At 47.2% G+C, this 18,365-nt stretch overlaps 1 protein-coding gene across 4 annotated transcripts in view; it reads right to left on the minus strand.

Annotated features, from left to right (window-relative positions):
* Positions 1 to 18,365, minus strand: part of PMM2 (phosphomannomutase 2) — a 51,789-nt gene that overhangs the window by 13,397 nt on the left and 20,027 nt on the right. For all 4 annotated transcript variants that reach the window (XR_014840843.1, XM_085017634.1, XM_021086654.2 and 1 more), the window contains 3 exons: positions 6,936 to 7,047; positions 4,187 to 4,263; positions 3,451 to 3,542 (listed from right to left, as the gene is read on the minus strand). Coding sequence is in view for 3 of the 4 variants with exons in the window: in XM_021086654.2 (XP_020942313.1) it covers positions 3,451 to 3,542; positions 4,187 to 4,263; positions 6,936 to 7,047 (281 nt within the window). In the remaining variant the exon portion in view is untranslated. The remainder of the gene's footprint in view (positions 1 to 3,450; positions 3,543 to 4,186; positions 4,264 to 6,935; positions 7,048 to 18,365) is intronic.

The following is an 18,365-nucleotide window of genomic DNA, read 5'->3' on the forward strand; positions in this document are numbered from 1 at the left end:
ACACCACAGCTCACGGCAACGCCGGATCGTTAACCCACTGAGCAAGGGCAGGGACCGAACCCGCGACCTCATGGTTCCTAGTCGGATTCGTTAACCACTGCGCCACGACGGGAACTCCTGCAGTCAGATTCTTAACCTGCTGTGCCATGGTGGGAACTCCTAGGAGTGTCATCGTCATTAAGGGTACTTTATATTGAATATATTTGAAATAATTACATTTTGGACATATGGTGTTAAATAAAACATTCATTTTAGGAGTTCCTATTGTGGCTTAGTGGGCTAACAACCTGACTAGCATCCACGAGGATGTGGGTTCGATCCCTGGCCTTGCACGGTGGGTTAAGGATCTGGCGTTGCCGCAAGCTGCAGCACAAGTTGCAGCTGCAGCTCTGATTCAATTCCTCGTCTGGGAACTTTCATATGCTGCAGGTGTGGCCGTAAAAAGAAAATAAAATTAATTTCACTTGTTCCTTTCAACCTTTTTTAAAAAACACGGCCACAGAAACTTAATAGGGCTCACATTCTATTTCTGTTGGAGGGCATAACAACAAAGAGCTACAGAAACAACGACCAGAGTTTCAAGTTCCCTGAGAAATCTGAAAATACGGCTGGGCTGTGTGGCAGCCAGTGACCTAGTGAAATGCTGATTTTCACCAAGCAAAGTGACACAGGAAATGGTGCTGAGGACCAGAGATGAGCCTCAGAAATAGCACTTCAAGGACACAGGCCAGGCTGGGGGGTCGGGGCTTGTTTGCTGAGGACAAGGCTCCAAGGCCACCGCTTATGAGGTGACCCTCCCGAAGCCTCGAAGAGGGGCTCGCGGCCCTCGCTCTACCCCTCTGAAGGGGCTCCTGAACATCCAACGCACCGGTTTATGTAAAAGTACTTTGTAAACCAGGAAGGAATTACTACTCAGCAAGTCAAGTAAGACCAGCGAAATCCCCGTCACCGATCCCGATCCCTCCCCTGCGGTGTCGGCGTGCAGGACAGACAAGTGCCGAGACGCTCCGTCAACCCCCCGTCCCGGGTGTCCTGGACCCGGCGCACACCGGCCCGACCCTCCCACGGGAGAGCATTCTCGGGGGTGATCCTAGGGCTGCGGGTGCTCCACTGTCAGCAAAAGAGGTCACTCCCAAGGCAGGGAGGGAGCGGGAGGCGCAGCAGAAAGAATTCCGTTCGCGAGAGCCAGGATTAGGGCCGCTCATCAAGCATCCCCCTCCTCCCTGGAGATGTGGACTCTCTTCACCTGCCTGACCTGCGGGGGCACAGAGCTGGCCCCACGGGAACCATGGGCAGGTGCTGAAGGAGCAGGCCCTCTGCTCTGCCTCTGGAAGGCACCGGGAGCTCAGGGCACAGAGATACGGTGCTGCACGCCAGCCCCTCTCACCAGATGGCGCCCTCTTTGAGGACAGCGGGCACCTCACCCGTTCTCCCTGAGTGCTGAGGCCAAGGCAAAGACCACACCGACCTGGGATACACTCCACACTTCATTTTCCACAACAGAGAATTTCCAACACACAGGAAAGCAAACAGCAGAGGATAACGAGCCCTCACGTGCCACCTCCCAGCTGCCACAAAGACCAGCTCTGGGTCCTGCCTGTCTCATCCATGCCCTTTCCTGGGACAGACTTGAAAAGGGTGGCCCTTGGAGTTCCCTGGTGGCACAGTGGGTTAAGGACCTGGTGCTGCCACCATTGAGGCTTGGATCACTGTTGTGGTGTAGGTTCCATCCCTGACCCGGAAACTTCTGTATGCTGTGGGCTTGGCAAGAAAGAAAAAGAAAAAGAAGGAGAAAAGGGAGGCCCTTGACCTATGAGAGGAGGTACTGGGCAGGGGTGCACTTATTTCAGGAAATCTCAAAACCGCAGCATATCCTGAAATTCAATCACTTTTTTTTTTTTTTCTTCTTCTTTTTTGGCTGCAACAGAGTTCCTGGGCCAGGGATCAGATCCAAGCTGTAGTTGTGACCCACGCCAGAGCTATGGCAATGTATGCTCCCCCAACCCGACCGTGCCAGGCTGGGTATGGAACCTGCATCCCAGCGCTGCAGAGACACTGCCTACGCTGCTGCGCCACAGTAGGAATCCTCAATCGCCATTTAAAAATGTTTCTCCTCCTCACTCTTAAGGTGTTAACATATTAACAGAGCATATTAAGTACAGAAACGGACACGGAATTGTAAAGTATTTCAGAGAAAAAGCACCTGCAACCTCATCACCAAGAAGCAGCCACTGCTAGTGTGCTGGTCCACTGCTGGCCTGTTTCCTGTCAATCTTTTCAAGGCCTGTGTGCACGTTATGTTATTATTTAAGAATGGGAATTGAGGTGACAATATTCAGAGCAAGAGGCAGGTGCCTCAATCAAAAGCCTAGAGGCCAGAAAAAATGAAACTGGTGGCCTGTGAAAGGCTGATGGGTGTGGGTGGGGGGCAGCGCTGCCCAGCTAGCTGCTGCCACTTGGGAGCCGGGTGGGCATCAAGCTGCCCCATCTTCAGACACAACAGAAGCCAGAAATCCAGATATTTTAAAGTGTGAAATCAGACAGTGACATGACAGCACATGGGGAGTTCCCATCGTGGATCAGTGGAAATGAATCTGACCGGCATCCATGAGGACACAGGTTTGATTCCCAGCCTCGCTCAGTGGGTTAAGAATCCCATGCTGCCGTGAGCTGTGGTGTAGGTCGCAGGCGTGGCTCGGATCCGGCGTTGCTGTGGCTGTGGTGTAGGCTGGTGACCACAACTCCAATTCGACCCCCAGCCTGGGAACCTCCATATGCTGCGTGTGAGGCCCTTAAACAACAAAAGAAAAAAAAAAAATGGCAGCACGTAATTCAGGTTTTACTGAGTATCAGGCCCCAACCAAACAAGGTTTTGTGTGGGCTGTGGCCTGGGGGTCTGCAGTTTAGAGCTGCCGACCTGGGGCTGACGCTGTCCTTCCACACTGCTGTTTCACAAGCATCTGCCTTCACCAACAGCCTCCAAAAGCATATAGTTTTCAATTTCCATCATGTGGACGTGCCGTCATTTACAGTCACTGTCTGCTGTGGCCTTTCCAGAAGGTTTCCAGTGGTCCCTTACTAAGCGCTGGGCTTTGGGTTAAATGAGCCCCAACTACCACCTGACGTCATGCTGCGCCCCCATGGTGGCTATTCGCTAAAAAGCAAACCTACCTCGGAGTTCCCGTCATGGCGCAGTGGTTAACGAATCCAACTAGGAACCATGAGGTTGTGGGTTCGATCCCTGGCCTTGCTCAGTGGGTTAAGGATCTGGTGTTGATGTGAGCTGTGGTGTAGGTTGCAGACAAGGCTCGGATCCTGCGTTGCTGTGGCTCTGGCGTAGGCCGGTGGCTACAGCTCCGATTAGACCCCTAGCCTGGGAATCTCCATATGCTGTGAGAGCAGCCCAAGAAATGGCAAAATGACAAAAAAAAAAAAAAAAAGCAAACCTACCTCTTCTTCGGGAGCTTAATTTTCGCAATGTAGCTCAGACAGTAGTTGATTAAATCTTGAATCAGGGCCTCACCCAGGTGACCTTGAATATTCTAGATAAAGAAAACACGGCAGTTACTTGACACATGGTGGGAGGCATCTTCAAAATGCCTCTACAGCAAACCCAGGTCCTCAGCCGCGACGGGGTGGCGGGTCTCCGGGCCGGGCCACCCGCGCGGACAGGACACGGCCTCCTGCCCTGCTCCTTCTCTCCGCTGAAGACCTTAGGCGAACCAGGAAGGGCTTTAGTCAAAAGCATCTTCCGCTTCGTTATCAAGATTTTTGTATCCATCACCTCTCAAGTGCTTCCTGGAAGCCCGCAAGAGTTTATCGCCGCTGCTTTTATTCAATTAAAACATCCACAGACACGGAGAGGAAATGTGTTTGTCCCACTCTGGCCTCCTCTCATGTCCAAATGGAACGATCTTAACGGTAAAGATGCCCGTGGCAAGGCCGCCCGCCCAAGTCCCTGCTGCCTGCTGGAAGGATGAGATTGCCGATCCTTAAGAACAACTATACACATTGAGTTCCAATGTGGAAGGTGTAACAGTCACATGGCCCAGCATCCAAAATGCAGAGGTGCAGACTCGTGGCCACTCAGCTCCCACACAGGCCGCCCTGGGGCAGTCAGTGTCAAAGACCTTCGTAGAAGACACTTCGCAAGCAGCACGGAGCAGCTGGGAGGTGGAGAACTTACCTGTTTAGACACGAGTTTCCCATCTTTGTATGCTACCAAGCCATTTTCTGGAAACACGTAATCGTATTTTTCAACCACTGCAAAGCAAAGAATATTGAGAACACAACGCACAGAATCCTGTGTTTCTATTTCTTAACACTCATCGCCAATAAAACTGCTCACCTCCAGAAAGGACTATGAGAGGCTCTCTCATCCAAACTGACTGGGAGAGTGGAAAAAAAGCTCCTTAAAAACTTCTTTTAAGAGGGCTCTTTAAAGAGCCCCCGCTGGGGCGCAGTGGGTTAAGGATCTGGCTTGTCTCTGTGGCATTGTGGGTTTGATGCCCAGCCTGGCCCGGTGCACAGGGTTAAGGAGCCAGTGGGGCATAGGTGGCATAGGCAGCTGGGATCTGATCGCTGGCCTGGGAACTTGCATAAGGGTGGGTGCAGCCGGAAAAGAAAAAAAGGGAGGGGGGATTCTCTAACATAAATTTAAAAGATGAGGGAGTTCCCTAGTGGCCTAGCACTTAAGGATCTGGTGGTGTCACTGCTGTGATGAGGATCTAAGCCCTGGCCCAGACACTTCCACATGCCGTGGCTGAAAATAAAGAAAGAAAGGAACAGAGGTGACAACGAGGCTGCAGACTGGACAGTCGGTGCTGGGTCCCCTCCCCCTGCAGCTCATCTAGAAAGGAAAATGGGCTCCCAGTGACGGCTCCCAACCCACTAAGAATGTGCCTCAGCAGGGCAGCTGTGTGCAGCACAATTCCAGATTCTGCTCTCAAGCTTTCTTCCTTCCTTTTTAAAATTTTTGGCCACGCCTGCAGCATATGGAGGTTCCCAGGCCAGGGACCGAATCCAAGCTGCATCGCGGAACCACTGGATCCTCAACCCACTGCACCACAGCAGGGAGTCCTCGAGGTTTCCAAATCAGAATCTGTAGGGCCAGATGAGCAATGAGGTTGTTTTTTTTACATGCATTCAGATTTGGAGACCACCGACATAAATCTTAACCGAGTCTCAAACTTCAGGCCCTTGTTAAAAGGCGGCACTGTCTGTTGGGTGAGGCCCCCGCATCTGTATTGTAATGAGCTCTCCGGGTGATTCCGAGATTCCGACACGGGCGGGGGTGCGGGTGACACTTTCTTCTGGCTTGCGACTGTCTTGATTCTGAGGCTTTGACTCATACTCACTGAGATGTGAGACCCTGGCCTACTCTGACAAAGCCTGAGTCTGTGGTGCAGTATAGGACCAGAGGCAGAAAAGGTGATCAGGAGCAGGCAACAGAATTTCCAGGGCTTAAGGTGCTCCATGCTGTTGCTCACAGTGTTTCTGCAGAGCACCTCCAGGGAAAACTACACGTGAATGAAACAGAGTTTGAAAGGGACTCTGCAGATGACTCTTTTGGTAACTGATCCAAAACACACACCCTACGCAAGTGGACTGCAAGACAGCACATCTAGAGCGGTGGTTCTCACTGGCGGGGACTGTGATCCCTGGAGGACACCTGGCAGTGTCTGGAGATATTTTTGGTTGTCACCATGGGTCTGGGGGCTCTACTGGCATCAAGTGAGTAGAGGCCAAGCATGCTGCTAAACACCCTACCATGCACAGCACAGCCCCCGATGACAGGGGGTGGTCTGGCCCCAAATAATTAAGGCCCCCACAGAATGAACAACCTATCTCTCCACCCACTATTTTTTTTAAAGGCACTTAATCTATTTTTCTTTTTTTCTACCCAGTTAGGTGGAGGGTTTCCTGCCCTTTTTTGGAGGTTTAACTTCTCATGCCAGCTCTCAGGAGTCGTTCCGTGTGAACTGTTCTGAATGGAGATGTGGTTTTGTTTGATGTGTTTGTGGGAGAAGGTGAGCATGATGTCTTACTCCTCTGCTATCTTGATCCTTTCTTGGATCTATTTCTAAAGAAAGTTAATCTGCTAGATATGTTGCCAGGATCGACTATCACCCACTATTTCTTTTAAAATTTTTGGTCACGCCCAAGGCCTGTGGAAATTCCTGGGCCAGGGACTGGACCCAAGCTGCTGCAGTGACAATGCTGGCCCCTTAGCCCGCTGTGCCACAAGATAACTCCTTTTACCCACTATTTCTTAAAGGCCAGGCACCGTGGAGATGAATAATCCACAGTCCACGTCTTCTAACCAGTTTGCAGTCATCAGAGAGTGCTACGCCAGCAGGCTTGTACATCAGAATCTCTTGAAAGTAGCTGCTGAAGTACAATTCCAAGGCCTTGCAGCCCTACTGAGTCAGAATCTCCAGTGAAGGGCAAATAAGAACCTCCAGCTTCCTGGGGTCCTGGGCTAGAGATGCCGGTTCACTAGGCAGGGAAGGAGCCCAGGTGACTCAAGACTAAGGACCTCCTGGGAGACTGAGGTCGGGCAACGGGGTTGGGGGGGGGGGCGTGAAGACCCAGAGCTGACACCTCAACACCTGGGTGGGAAGGAGGCAGGAGGCTCGACGGGTGGTGAATAGGGATTGGCAAGATGTTTTCCGGGCAGAGAAACACACATCTTTCTAGGTGCATTTATCCGGGTACCTGAGTACCAACCGCTCCACTAGCAACTCCAGAAATTAATCTATAGGATTAAAAACAGGAACAAAAAAAGGCAGAGAATATATTTCTCCAAACGAGAAAGCAGGACACCTTGAGGATGATGGCGAGGGGCTGCCTCTGATACTACGTGGCTCTAGGTCCCAGCAGCCTCAGAAGAAGCTAATCTTTTACCAGAACGTAATGAGCAATGTGGAGTTTACCGTCGTTTCCCAGTTGCTCTTGTACTTTCTCAAAGTCCGACCCGCCCACGACGCCAATTTTGATCTTCTGCCTCAGTTCTTGTAGAAAGCAATCCATGTCTTCGGTAATTTTCTGCATTTCCAAAAGGAAATAAAAGAGTGAAGAGCCACAAAATAACTGGGAGCCTAAGACGGCAAGAGTAACAGAACCCTTGCCCTCCTCTCTGGCTGCCCGGCAGTGTACGGAGCTCCCAGACCAAGGATCAGATCCGAGCCACAGGTGCGACCTACACCACAGCTGCAGCAAGGCCGGATCCCTGACCCACGGTGCCAGGCCAGGGATGGAACCTGCGACTCCATGCTCCAGAGATGCCACTGATCCTGTTGCACCACAGTGGGAACTCCAGAACCTGCACTTTCTTATCTGCTGATTTGGTTTCTATGTCTATACATAAGACTAATTACTTAGTGGTGATTTGGGGACATCAACTTTTTTTTTTTTTCCCAAACTCATGGCATGTGGAAGTTCCTGGGCCAGGGATCAAACCTGCAGCATAGCAGTGAGCTGAGCCACAGCAATGACGACGATGGATCCTTAACCCACTGCGCCACAACTCCCAGGACATCCACTGTCTTATCAGAAAAAAATCTGTTAAGTTTTACTTATTTTTACTTTGTTTAACACACATAAGTAGGAGTTCCCATGGTGGCTCAGAGGGTTAAGAACCTGACATAGTGTCCATGAGGATCTGGGTTCGATCCCTGGCCTTGCTCAGTGGGTTAGGAGCGGTGTTGCCGTGGCTGTGGCGTAGGCTGGGAGCTGCAGCTCCGAACTGACCCCTAGGTCCGGGGATCTTCCATATGCCACAGGTGCAGCCCTAAAAAAAAAAAAAAAAAGAAAGAAAAAAATCTCCACACAGGTAATACATTTCTCCAGCTCTTTTTCTGTGCATTTATACAAACAGGCCCTAGTTTTTGAAACATAAGTCACTCTACACCTTGTGCAATAGTCTGTTTTCTCAGCACTACGTTGTGCTGATTTTCCATAATGCATATAGACCTAGCCTATTCCTGCTGAACGCTACACTGTACTCTATTTATTTAGTTGATTTATTTGTTTATTTACTTACTTACTTATTTTTGTCTTTTCCAGGACCGCACCTGCGGCATATGAGGGTTCCCAGGCTAGGAGTCCAATCAGAGCTGTAGCCATCGGCCACGCCAGATCTGAGCCAAGTCTGCAACCTACACCACAGCTCACGGCAATGCTGGATCCTTAACCCACTGAGCGAGCCCAGGGATCGAGCTCGTAACCTCATGGTTCCTAGTCAGATTCACTAACCACTGAGCCACAACGGGAACTCCCAGTTGTTGATTTTAAAACAACAAAATGAGATTAAAGAGGAAGTTCATATATAAATGAAACGCATCAGAGTAAGATCACTAGATTTCTGAGTCTCTCCTGAAAGATAAGATCTATAAACAGTGGTCTCAGTGGTACAATTTCATGCTAAATTCCAAACTGTGTGCTAGTTCAAAAGAAATTTTAAACTTAGATGAAAAGGGATATCCCTGTATTAGGACAATCACAATGAATTTTTAAAAGTTTTATTTATTTTTAGCAATCTCTCTTTTTTGGGGGGGGACATTTTTTTTGGCTCCTTCAGGGCATACGGAGCTCCCAGGCCCGAGATCTGATCAAAGCCACCATCATGACCTAAGCCACAGCTTCGGCAATGCTGGATCCCTAACTCACTGTGCTGAGCTGGGGACTGAACTCCACGTCACAGCAGCTCTCAAGATGCCACCAATCCCGCTGAACCCCAGCAAGAGCTCCACTTTTTTTTTTTTTTTTGCTTTCTAGAGCCGTACCCGTGGCATATGGAGGTTCCCAGGCTAGGGGTCTAATTGGAGCTCCAGCTGCTGGCCTACGTCGCAGCCACAGCAACGTCAGATTCAAGCCATGTCTGCAACCTGCACCGTAGCTCGCGGCAACACCAGATCCTTAGCCCACTAAGCAAGGCCAGGGATCGAACCCACAACCTCATGGTTCCTTGTCAGATTCGATTCCACTGCACCATGATGGGAACTCCTAGCAGTCTTAGTTGTACACTAAACATGGAAAAAGACTCACAAATAAAGTTACCAGAAGTTAAAAACAAAAAACCCCTTCAACCTCAGTATAAAAACATCTAGAGTTCAACTCTCTCCTCTTCTTTAAAAAATATGTATGGAAAACTACCACAGACATGAGTAAGAAGAGACACTGTAAAGGAGGGTTCAGAGGAGAGTGCAGTCCGTCTCTCCCACAACTTCGGGTGCAATCCTGACCTAGAGACACAATGCAGTGGCCTCTGAGTCAACAACTGGGAAGATGAGTCCCAGAGTCCCCCCCGGGTGCTTAACTCAGACCTGACGTCAAAAGGGGAGGAAGTGGGGGAGACTCTTGTGATTGCAAAATATTAAAAATGCAATAGTAACGGCGAATGAAACACTTCCGCCCTCAAACCGAAGCCTAAGGGCACAATTTACTCTATCTTGACCCCTGTGCCCACGGATGAGGCAGCTGGTATGATGTGCCTGCACTATGCATGGGCTGTTAGAGGCACCTTTTCAGCTCCAAGTGGCAGCACATGTCTTTTGACAAGAAATTAGAGCTGGCTCCTTGTGACCACAGAGGAGCATCTAAACTACCCCCTACTTCAGGAGAGAGATCTGGAGCAAAATAACCACACGGCAAAATTACTGTGATGTTTCTAAATAGATTTAAGCCTCAAGATGGTGGGTTGGAGGGACTCGAGCTCACCTCCTCTCATGAAAACACCAAAATGACAACTGCCTCTGAGCAATCATCAACAAAATAGACAGGGAATTCCTGTTGGGGCTCAGGGGTAATGAACCTGACTAGTATCCATGAGGATGCGGGTTTGACCCCTGGCCTCGCTCAGTGGGTTAAGGATCTGATGTTGCCATGAGCTGTGGTGTAGGTCGCAGATGTGGCTCGGATCCCATGTGGCTGTGGTGTAGGCTGGCAGCTGCAGCTCTGCTTTGACCCCTAGCCTGGGAACTTCATACGCTGCAGGTGCGGCCCTATAAAGACAAACAACAACAGCAACAACAAAAAAAGACAAAGAAAAAACAAAATAGATTGGAAGCTACCAAAAAAGATATCCCACACCTAAAGACAAAGAGGAAGCCAGAACAAGTGGGGGGGGGGCGGAAATTACACAACAGAAGCAACCCCATACCCGCTGGGTGGGCAGCCCGCAGACTGGAAAGTAATCATATTCCAGAGACTCTCCTTCAGGAGTGACAGTTCTGAACCCCACATCAGGTGACCCAGCCTGAGGGTTTGGTATTGGGAGGAGCCCCGGAACATGTGACACTGAAGACCAGCAGGGCTTGGGCGCAGGAGCTCCAGAGGACTGGGACAAACAGAGACCCTACTCCTGGAGGGCGAACATGGGGTTCTGTGTGCACTGGGTCCCAGGGCAGAGCAGGGACTCCATAAGAATCTGGGTCAGACCTACTTGCGAGCCTTGATGGGTCTCCTGGGAAAAGAGGGGGCGACTGTGGCAGGACACTGGAGGTGGGGGTCCCAGGGAGTAATCATTGGGGTGAGCTCCCCTGGAAGCTGCCATATTTTTTGGAAAAATATGGCCCCACCCATCAGGGCTGAGAAACCCCAAGCCAAACAACAGACAGGGTGGGAACACAGCCCCATCCACCAACAAACGGGCTGCCTAAAGTCCTCCCAGGCACCCAGCCACCTCTAATCACACCCAGAGACAAAGCCCTACCCAGCACAAGGACCAGACTCAGTTCCACCCACTAGTGGGCAGGTACCAGCCTGTCCCATCAGGAAGCCTGCAACCAACCCCTGTACCAACTTCACTCACATGGGGGCAGACACGAGAAGCAAGAGAGGCTCCAACCTTGTAGCCTGCAAAAAGGAGAGCACACATAAAGCTATACAAAAGGAAAAGGCAGAGAAATATGAGCCACATGAGGGAAGAGGACAAAACCCCAGGAAAACCGCTAAAAGAAATGGAGATAAGCAATCTATGGGTGAAAGACTTTAGGATGATACTAGTAAAGATGATCCAAGATCTTGGGGGGAAAAAAAAAACTGGAGGCAAAGATCAATAAATTACAAGAAATGTTTAACAAAGAGAAGACTTTAAAGAATAAACAAGGAGTTCCCGTCATGGCTCAGTGGTTAACAAATCTGACTAGGAACCATGAAGTTGCAGGTTCAATCCCTGGCCTTGCTCAGTGGGTGAAGGATCTGGCGTTGCCATGGGCTGTGGTGTAGGTTGCAGATGCGGCTCGGATCCCACATTGCTGTGGCTGTGGTGTAGGCCGGCAGCTACAGCTCCAATTAGACCCCTAGCCTGGGAACCTCCATATGCCGTGGGTGCGGCCCCAGAAAAGGCAAAAAAAAAAAAAGAGAGAGTAAACAAGCAGGGAGTTCTCTGATGGCCTAGCAGGTTGAGGCTCCTGCATTCTCACCGCTGTGGCTCTGGTTTCTGCTGTGTGGCATAGGTTCAGTCCTTGGCCCAGGAATTCCCACATACTGCCTGTGTGCAAAAAAGAAAGAAAAAAAAAATCCAAAACAAAACAAAAAACCCAAGAGAGAACCTGAAATGAATGTTGCAATTCTTGTTAAAAAAAACAAAAAAAGAATAAACAAGCAGAGGTGAACAATACAATAATTGCAATGAAAAAATTTCATGAGGAGGAACCAGTAGCAGAATACAGGAGGCAAAAAAGTGAATAAGCGAGGTGGAAATTATTGACGCAGAACAGAATAAAGAAAAAAGAATGGGAGTTCCTGTCATGGTTCAGTGGTTAATGAACCCAAGTAGGATTCATGAGGCTGTGGGTTGGATCCCTGGCCTTGCTCAGTGGGTTGGGGATCCAGTGTTGCTGTGAAGCTGTGGTGTAGGTCACAGATATGGCTTGGATCCTGCACTGCTGTGGCTGTGGTCTAGGCTGGTAGCTATAGCTTCAATTTGACCCCTAGCCTGGGAACTTCCATATGCCACAGGGGCAGCCCTAAAAAGCAAAAAAAAAAAAAAAAAAAAAGACATAAAATATCGAAAAGCAACAAATAACATACAAGGGAACCCCAATAAGGTTATCAGCTGATTTTTCAGCAGAAGCTGTGTAAGCCAGACGGGTAAGATATACTTCAACCAAGAATACTCTACCTGGCAAGATTTGAAGGAGATATCAAAAGCTTTACAGACAAGCAAAAACCAAGAGAATTAAGCACCACCAAACCAGTTTTGCAGGAAATAACAAAGTAACTTCTCTAGGAGGAAAAAAAAAAAAAAGAGGCCACAGCTACCAACAAGAAAGTTACGAATGAGAAGGCTCACTGGTAAAGGCAGACATACAGTAAAGGTAGGAAATCATCCACACACACGTATGATACCAAACTATCAATCGTGAGGAGAGTACAAATGCAGGGCAGTGGAAATGCATTTGCAATTAAGACACTGTCAACTTAAAACACACACACATACATATATATGTTCCTATATCAATATATATATATATACATTCCTATATCAAAACCTCATGGTAACTGCAAACCAAAAATCTATAATAGATACACACAAAAATAAGGAAAAATAATCAAAACACAACACTAAGGATAGTCATCAAATCATAAGAGAACAAAGGAAAGGAAGAAAAAAGACCAACAAAAACAAATGCACAACAATTAACAAAATGGCATTAAGAACATACATATCAGTAATTCTCTCAAATGTAAATGAACTAAAGGCTCCAACCAAAAGACACAGACTGGTTGAATGGATACAAAAACAAGACCCATATATATGCTGCCCACAAAAGACCCACTTAGTTCTAGGGATACAGACAAACTTCAAGTGAGAGGATGGAAGAAGATATTCCATAGAAACAGAAATCAAAAGAAAACTAGAGTAGCAATACTCCTATTAGACAAAACAGACTTTAAAATACAGAGTTATTACACAATGATTAAAGGATCCATTCAACAAGAAGATATAACCATTACAAATATACATGCACCCAACACAGAAGCACCTCAAAATATAAGACAACTGCTAACAGCCATAAAAGGAGAAACTGAAAAAAATACAGTAATACTGGGGGACTTTAATACTGCACTCAACAGCAATGGACAGACCATCCAGAGAGAAAATCAACAAGGAAACAAAGGCCTTAATGATGCATTAGACCAGATGGACTTGCTATTTATAGAACACCGCATCCCAAAGCAGCAGAATACAGATGCTTCTCAAGTGAACACAGTACATTCTCCAGGATAGATCACATTCTGGGCTACAAATCAAGCCTCAGTAAACTTAGGAAAATTGAAATCCTATCAAGCATCCTTCCCGAGCACAACATGATAAAACTAGAAATCAACTATAAGAAAAAAAAAAAAACTATGAAAAACACAAACATGTGGAGACAAAACAATATGTTACAAAACAACCAATGGATCACTGGAGAAATCAAAGACAAATCAAATAACACCTAGAGACAAATGAAAACACCATGATCCAGGAGTTCCCATCTTAGAGCAGCGGAAATGAATCTGACGAGGAACCATGAGGTTGCGGGTTCGATCCCTGGCCTTGCTCAGTGGGTTAAGGATCCAGTGTTGCCATGAGCTGTGGTGTAGGTCACAGACGTGGCTCGGATCTGGTGTTGCTGTGTCTGTGGCATAGGCCAGCAGCAAGAGCTCCGATTAGATTCTAGCTTGGGAACCTCCACATGCCAAGGATGCGGCAATAAAAAGACAAAAGACAAAAAAAACCAAACAAACAAACAAAAAACCACAATGATCCAAAATCTATGAGATGCAGCAAAAGCAGTCCTAAGAGGGAAGTTTAGAGCAATACTAGCTTACCTCAGGAGAGAAGAAAAACCTCAAATAAACAACCTAATCTTACACCTAAAGCAACCAAAGAAAGAAGAACAAAGCCTGTAGTGGAAGGAAAGAAATCATCAAGATCAGAGCCAAAAAAAATGAAATAGAAATGAAGAAAACAATAGAAAAGATCAGTGAAACCAAAAGCTGGTACTTTGGGAGTTCCCGTCGTGGCGCAGTGGTTAACGAATCCGACTAGGAACCATGAGGTTGCGGGTTCGGTCCCTGCCCTTGCTCAGTGGGTTAATGATCCGGCGTTGCCGTGAGCTGTGGTGTAGGTTGCAGACGCGGCTCGGATCCCGCGTTGCTGTGGCTCTGGCGTAGGCCGGTGGCTACAGCTCCGATTAGACCCCTGGCCTGGGAACCTCCATATGCCTCGGGTGCAGCCCAAGAAATAGCAACAACAACAACAACAACAAAAAGACAAAAAGACAAAAAGACAAAAAAAAAAAAAAAAAGCTGGTACTTTGAAAAGCCCAACAAAAGTAATAAACCCTTGGAGTTCCTGCTGTGGTGCAATGGGATCAGCAGTGTCTCTGAAGTACTAGGTTTGATCCCTGGCCCAGGAAAATGGGTTAAAGATTCAGCCTTGCTGCACCTGTGGCATAGGTTGCAACTGGGGCTTAGATCTGATCCCTGGCCCAGGAACTCTATATGCCATGGAGCAGCCAAAAAAGGAAAAAAAAAAAAAAAAACCCAAAAGCTGATAAACCCTTAGCCACACACGACCAGAAAAAAAAAGGGCAAAGGCTCAAATCCATAAAATTAGAAATGAAAAAGGAGAAGTTGCAACCGACAACACAGAAATACAAAGGCTCATAAGAGACTATGACAAGCAACTATATGCCAATAAAATGGAAAACCTCGAAGAAATGGACAAATTCTTAGAAAGGTATGATCTTCCAAGACTGAACCATGGAGGAATAGAAAAGATGAATGGACCAATCACAAGTACTGAAATTGAAACTGTGATAAAAAACTAACAAAAGTCCAGGATCAGATGGCTTCACAGGTAAATTTTATCAAATATTTAAAGACGAGTTAATACCTACCCTTCTGAAACTATCCCAAAAAACTGCAGAGGAAGGAACACTCCCAAACTCATTTTATGAGGTCACCATCACCCAGACACCAAAACCAAAGGTACCCCCCCCCCCCCCCCCACACACACACAAAAGGCCAATATCACTGATGAACATAGATGCAAAAATCCTCAACAAAATACCAGCAAACTGGAGTTCCCATCATGGTGCAGTGGTTAACGAATCCGACTAGGAACCATGAGGTCGCGGGTTCGATCCCTGCCCTTGCTCAGTGGGTTAACGATCCGGCATTGCCGTGAGCTGTGGTGTAGGTTGCAAACGCGGCTCGGGTCCCGCGTTGCTGTGGCTCTGGTGTAGGCCGGTGGCTACAGCTCCGATTCGACCCCTAGCCTGGGAACCTCCATATGCCAAAGGAGCGGCCCAAGAAATGGCAAAAAGACAAAACAAACAAACAAACAAACAAACAAAAAAACCCCAGCAAACTGAAGCCAACAATTCATTAAAAGGATCATATATGACAAAGTGGGATTTATCCCAGGAATGCAAGGATTCTTTAATATCCACAAATCAATCTGTGCGATACACCACATTAACAAAGTGAAGAATAAAAACTGTATGATCATCTCAACAGATGCAGAAAAAGCTTCCAGAAAGCTTCTGGATAAAAACTCTCCAGAAAGTGGGCACAGAGGGAACACTTCAACATAATAAAGGCCGTATATGACAGACCCAGGGCTAACATCATTCTCAAGGGTGAAAAGCTGGAAGAATTTCCCCTGAGATCAGGTACAAGACAAGGATATCCACTCTTGCCACCTCTATTCAACATAGTTTTGGAAGTCCTAGCCCTAGCAATCAGAGAAGGAAAAGAAACAAAAAGAATCCAGGGAGTTCCTGTCGTGGCTTAGCAGAAATGAATTTGGCTGGCATCCATGAGGACGCAGGTTTGATCCCTGGCCTTGCTCAGTGGGTAAAGAATCCGGCATTACTATGAACTGTGGTGTTAGGTCACAGATCCGGACCTGTGGTGTAGGCCAGCAGCTACAGCTCCAATTCGACCCCTACCCTGGGATGTGGCCATAGGTGTGGCCCTAAAAAAAAAAAAGAGAGAGAGAGAGAGAGAGAGAGAAATCTCTCACATTTCCATACCCGCAGCAACAAAAGATCAGAAAGAGAAATTAAAGAAACAATCCCATTCACCAGAGCATTAAAAAGAAAAAAATATCTAGGAATACATCTTTCTTTTTTTTTTTTTTTGTCTTTTGCCTTTTGTTGTTGTTGTTGTTGTTGTTGCTATTTCTTGGGCCGCTCCTGCGGCATATGGAGGTTCCCAGGCTAGGGGTCGAATAGGAGCTGTAGCCACCGGCCTACACCAGAGCCACAGCAACGCGGGATCTGAGCTGCGTCTGGGACCTACACCACAGCTCACGGCAATGCCGGATCGTTAACCCACTGAACAAGGGCAGGGACCGAACCCGCAACCTCATGGTTCCTAGTCGGATTCGTTAACCACTGCGCCACGACGGAAACTCCAAACATATAGCTTTTATTTTTTTGTCTTTTGTCGTTTTAGGGCTGCACCTGCAACATATGGAGGTTCCCAGGCTAGCGGTCAAATCAGATGGAGCAACAGTTGCTGGCCTATATACCATAGCCACGGCAACGCTGGATCCTTAACCCACTGAGCGAGGCCAGGGATTGAACCTGCAATCTCATGATTCCTAGTCAGATTTTTTTCCACTGAGCCATGATGGGAACTCCTAGGAATACATCTTTCTAAGGAGGCAAAAGACTGTACTCTGAAAACTCTAAAATGCTGTTGAAAGAAATCAAAGATGATACAAACAGATGGAAAGAAATACCATGTTCTTGGATTGGAAGAATCAATACTGTAAAAATGGCTATACTGCCCAAAGCAATCTACAGGCAATCCCTATCAAATTACCAACGGCATTTTTTCAGAGAACTAGAACAAAGAATTTTAAAATTTGCATGGTAACACAAAAGAATCCAAACAGCCAAAGCAATCCTGAGAAAAAAAATGGAGCTGGAGGAACCAGGCTCCCTGCTTTCAGACTATAGTACAAAGCTACCATCATCAAAGCCTTGTGGTACTGACACAAAAACAGAAATTTAGATCAGTGGAACTGGACAGAAAGCCTAGGAAGAAACCCATGCACCTATGGTCAACTAATCTGTGACAAAGGAGGCAAGAATATACAATGGAGAGAAGACAGTCTCTTCCATAAGCGATGCTGGGAAAACTGGACGGCTACATGTAAAAGAATGAAATTAATACACTTTAACACCATACACAAAAATAGACTCAAAATGGATCAAAGACCTAAATATAACATTATATACTACACAACTTCCAGAGGCAAACACAGGCCCTACACTCTTTGACATAAAGCACGGCATATCTTTTCCCATCCACCCCCTAGAGTAATGAAAATAAAAACAAAAACAAACAAAAGGGACCTAATTAAACTTAAAAGTTTTTGTACACCAAAGGAAACCATAAACAGAGCAAAACAACAACCCACAGAATGGGAAAAAATATTTGCAAATGAAGCAGCTGACGAGAGATTAATCTCCAAAATACAAACAACTCATGCAGCTCAATATCCAAAAAACAAACAGTCCAATCAACAAATGAGCAGAAGCTTGGAATAGACATTCCTCCAAGGAAGCCAGACAGACGGCCAAAAAGCACATGAAAAGATGTTCAACATCCCTAATTATCAAAGAAATGCAAATCGATACTATGAGGTGCCACCTTATACCAGCTAGAATGGCCATCATCAAAAAGTCTACAAACAGGGAGATCCTGCTGTGGCTCAGTGGGTTAAGAACCCGACTAGTACCCCTGAGGATGTGGGTTAAATCACTGGACTCACTCAGTGGGTTAAGAAGCCGGCATTGCCCCAAGCTGAAGCATAGGTCACAGATGCAGCTCAGATCTGGCATTGCTGTGGCTGGGGCGTAGGCCACAGCGCTGATTCAACCTCTAGCCTGGGAAATTCCATATGCTGCAAGTATGGCCCTAAGAATAAAAAAAGAAAGAAAGCCTATAAACAATATATGCTGGAGAGTGTACAGAGAAAAGGGACCATTCTTACACAGTTGGTGGGAATGTAAATTGGTACAACCACTATGGAGAACGGTAGGGATGTTCTTTACAAAACTAAACATAAGAGTTCCCATTATGGCTCAGTGGAAACAAACCAGACTAGCATCCATGAGGATGCAGGTTCGATCCCTGGCCCCACTCAGTGGGTTAAGGATCTGGCCTTGCCGTGAACTGTGGTGTAGGTCACAGACACGGCTTGGATCTGGTGCTGCTATGGCTGTGGCTTAGGCCAGCAACTGTGGGTCCGATCTGCCTCCTAGCCGGGGAACTTCCATATGCTGAGTATGTGGCCCTAAAAAGACAAAACAAAACAAAAAACCCACAAAAAATTAAATATAGAACTA

The sequence above is a fragment of the Sus scrofa genome, chromosome 3 (genome assembly GCF_054392235.1).
Source record: "Sus scrofa isolate SSC_HxYL_T2T_F1_AM1 chromosome 3, Sscrofa_HxYL_maternal_Yorkshire_Landrace_v2.0, whole genome shotgun sequence".
Classification (NCBI taxonomy): Eukaryota; Metazoa; Chordata; class Mammalia; order Artiodactyla; family Suidae; genus Sus; species Sus scrofa.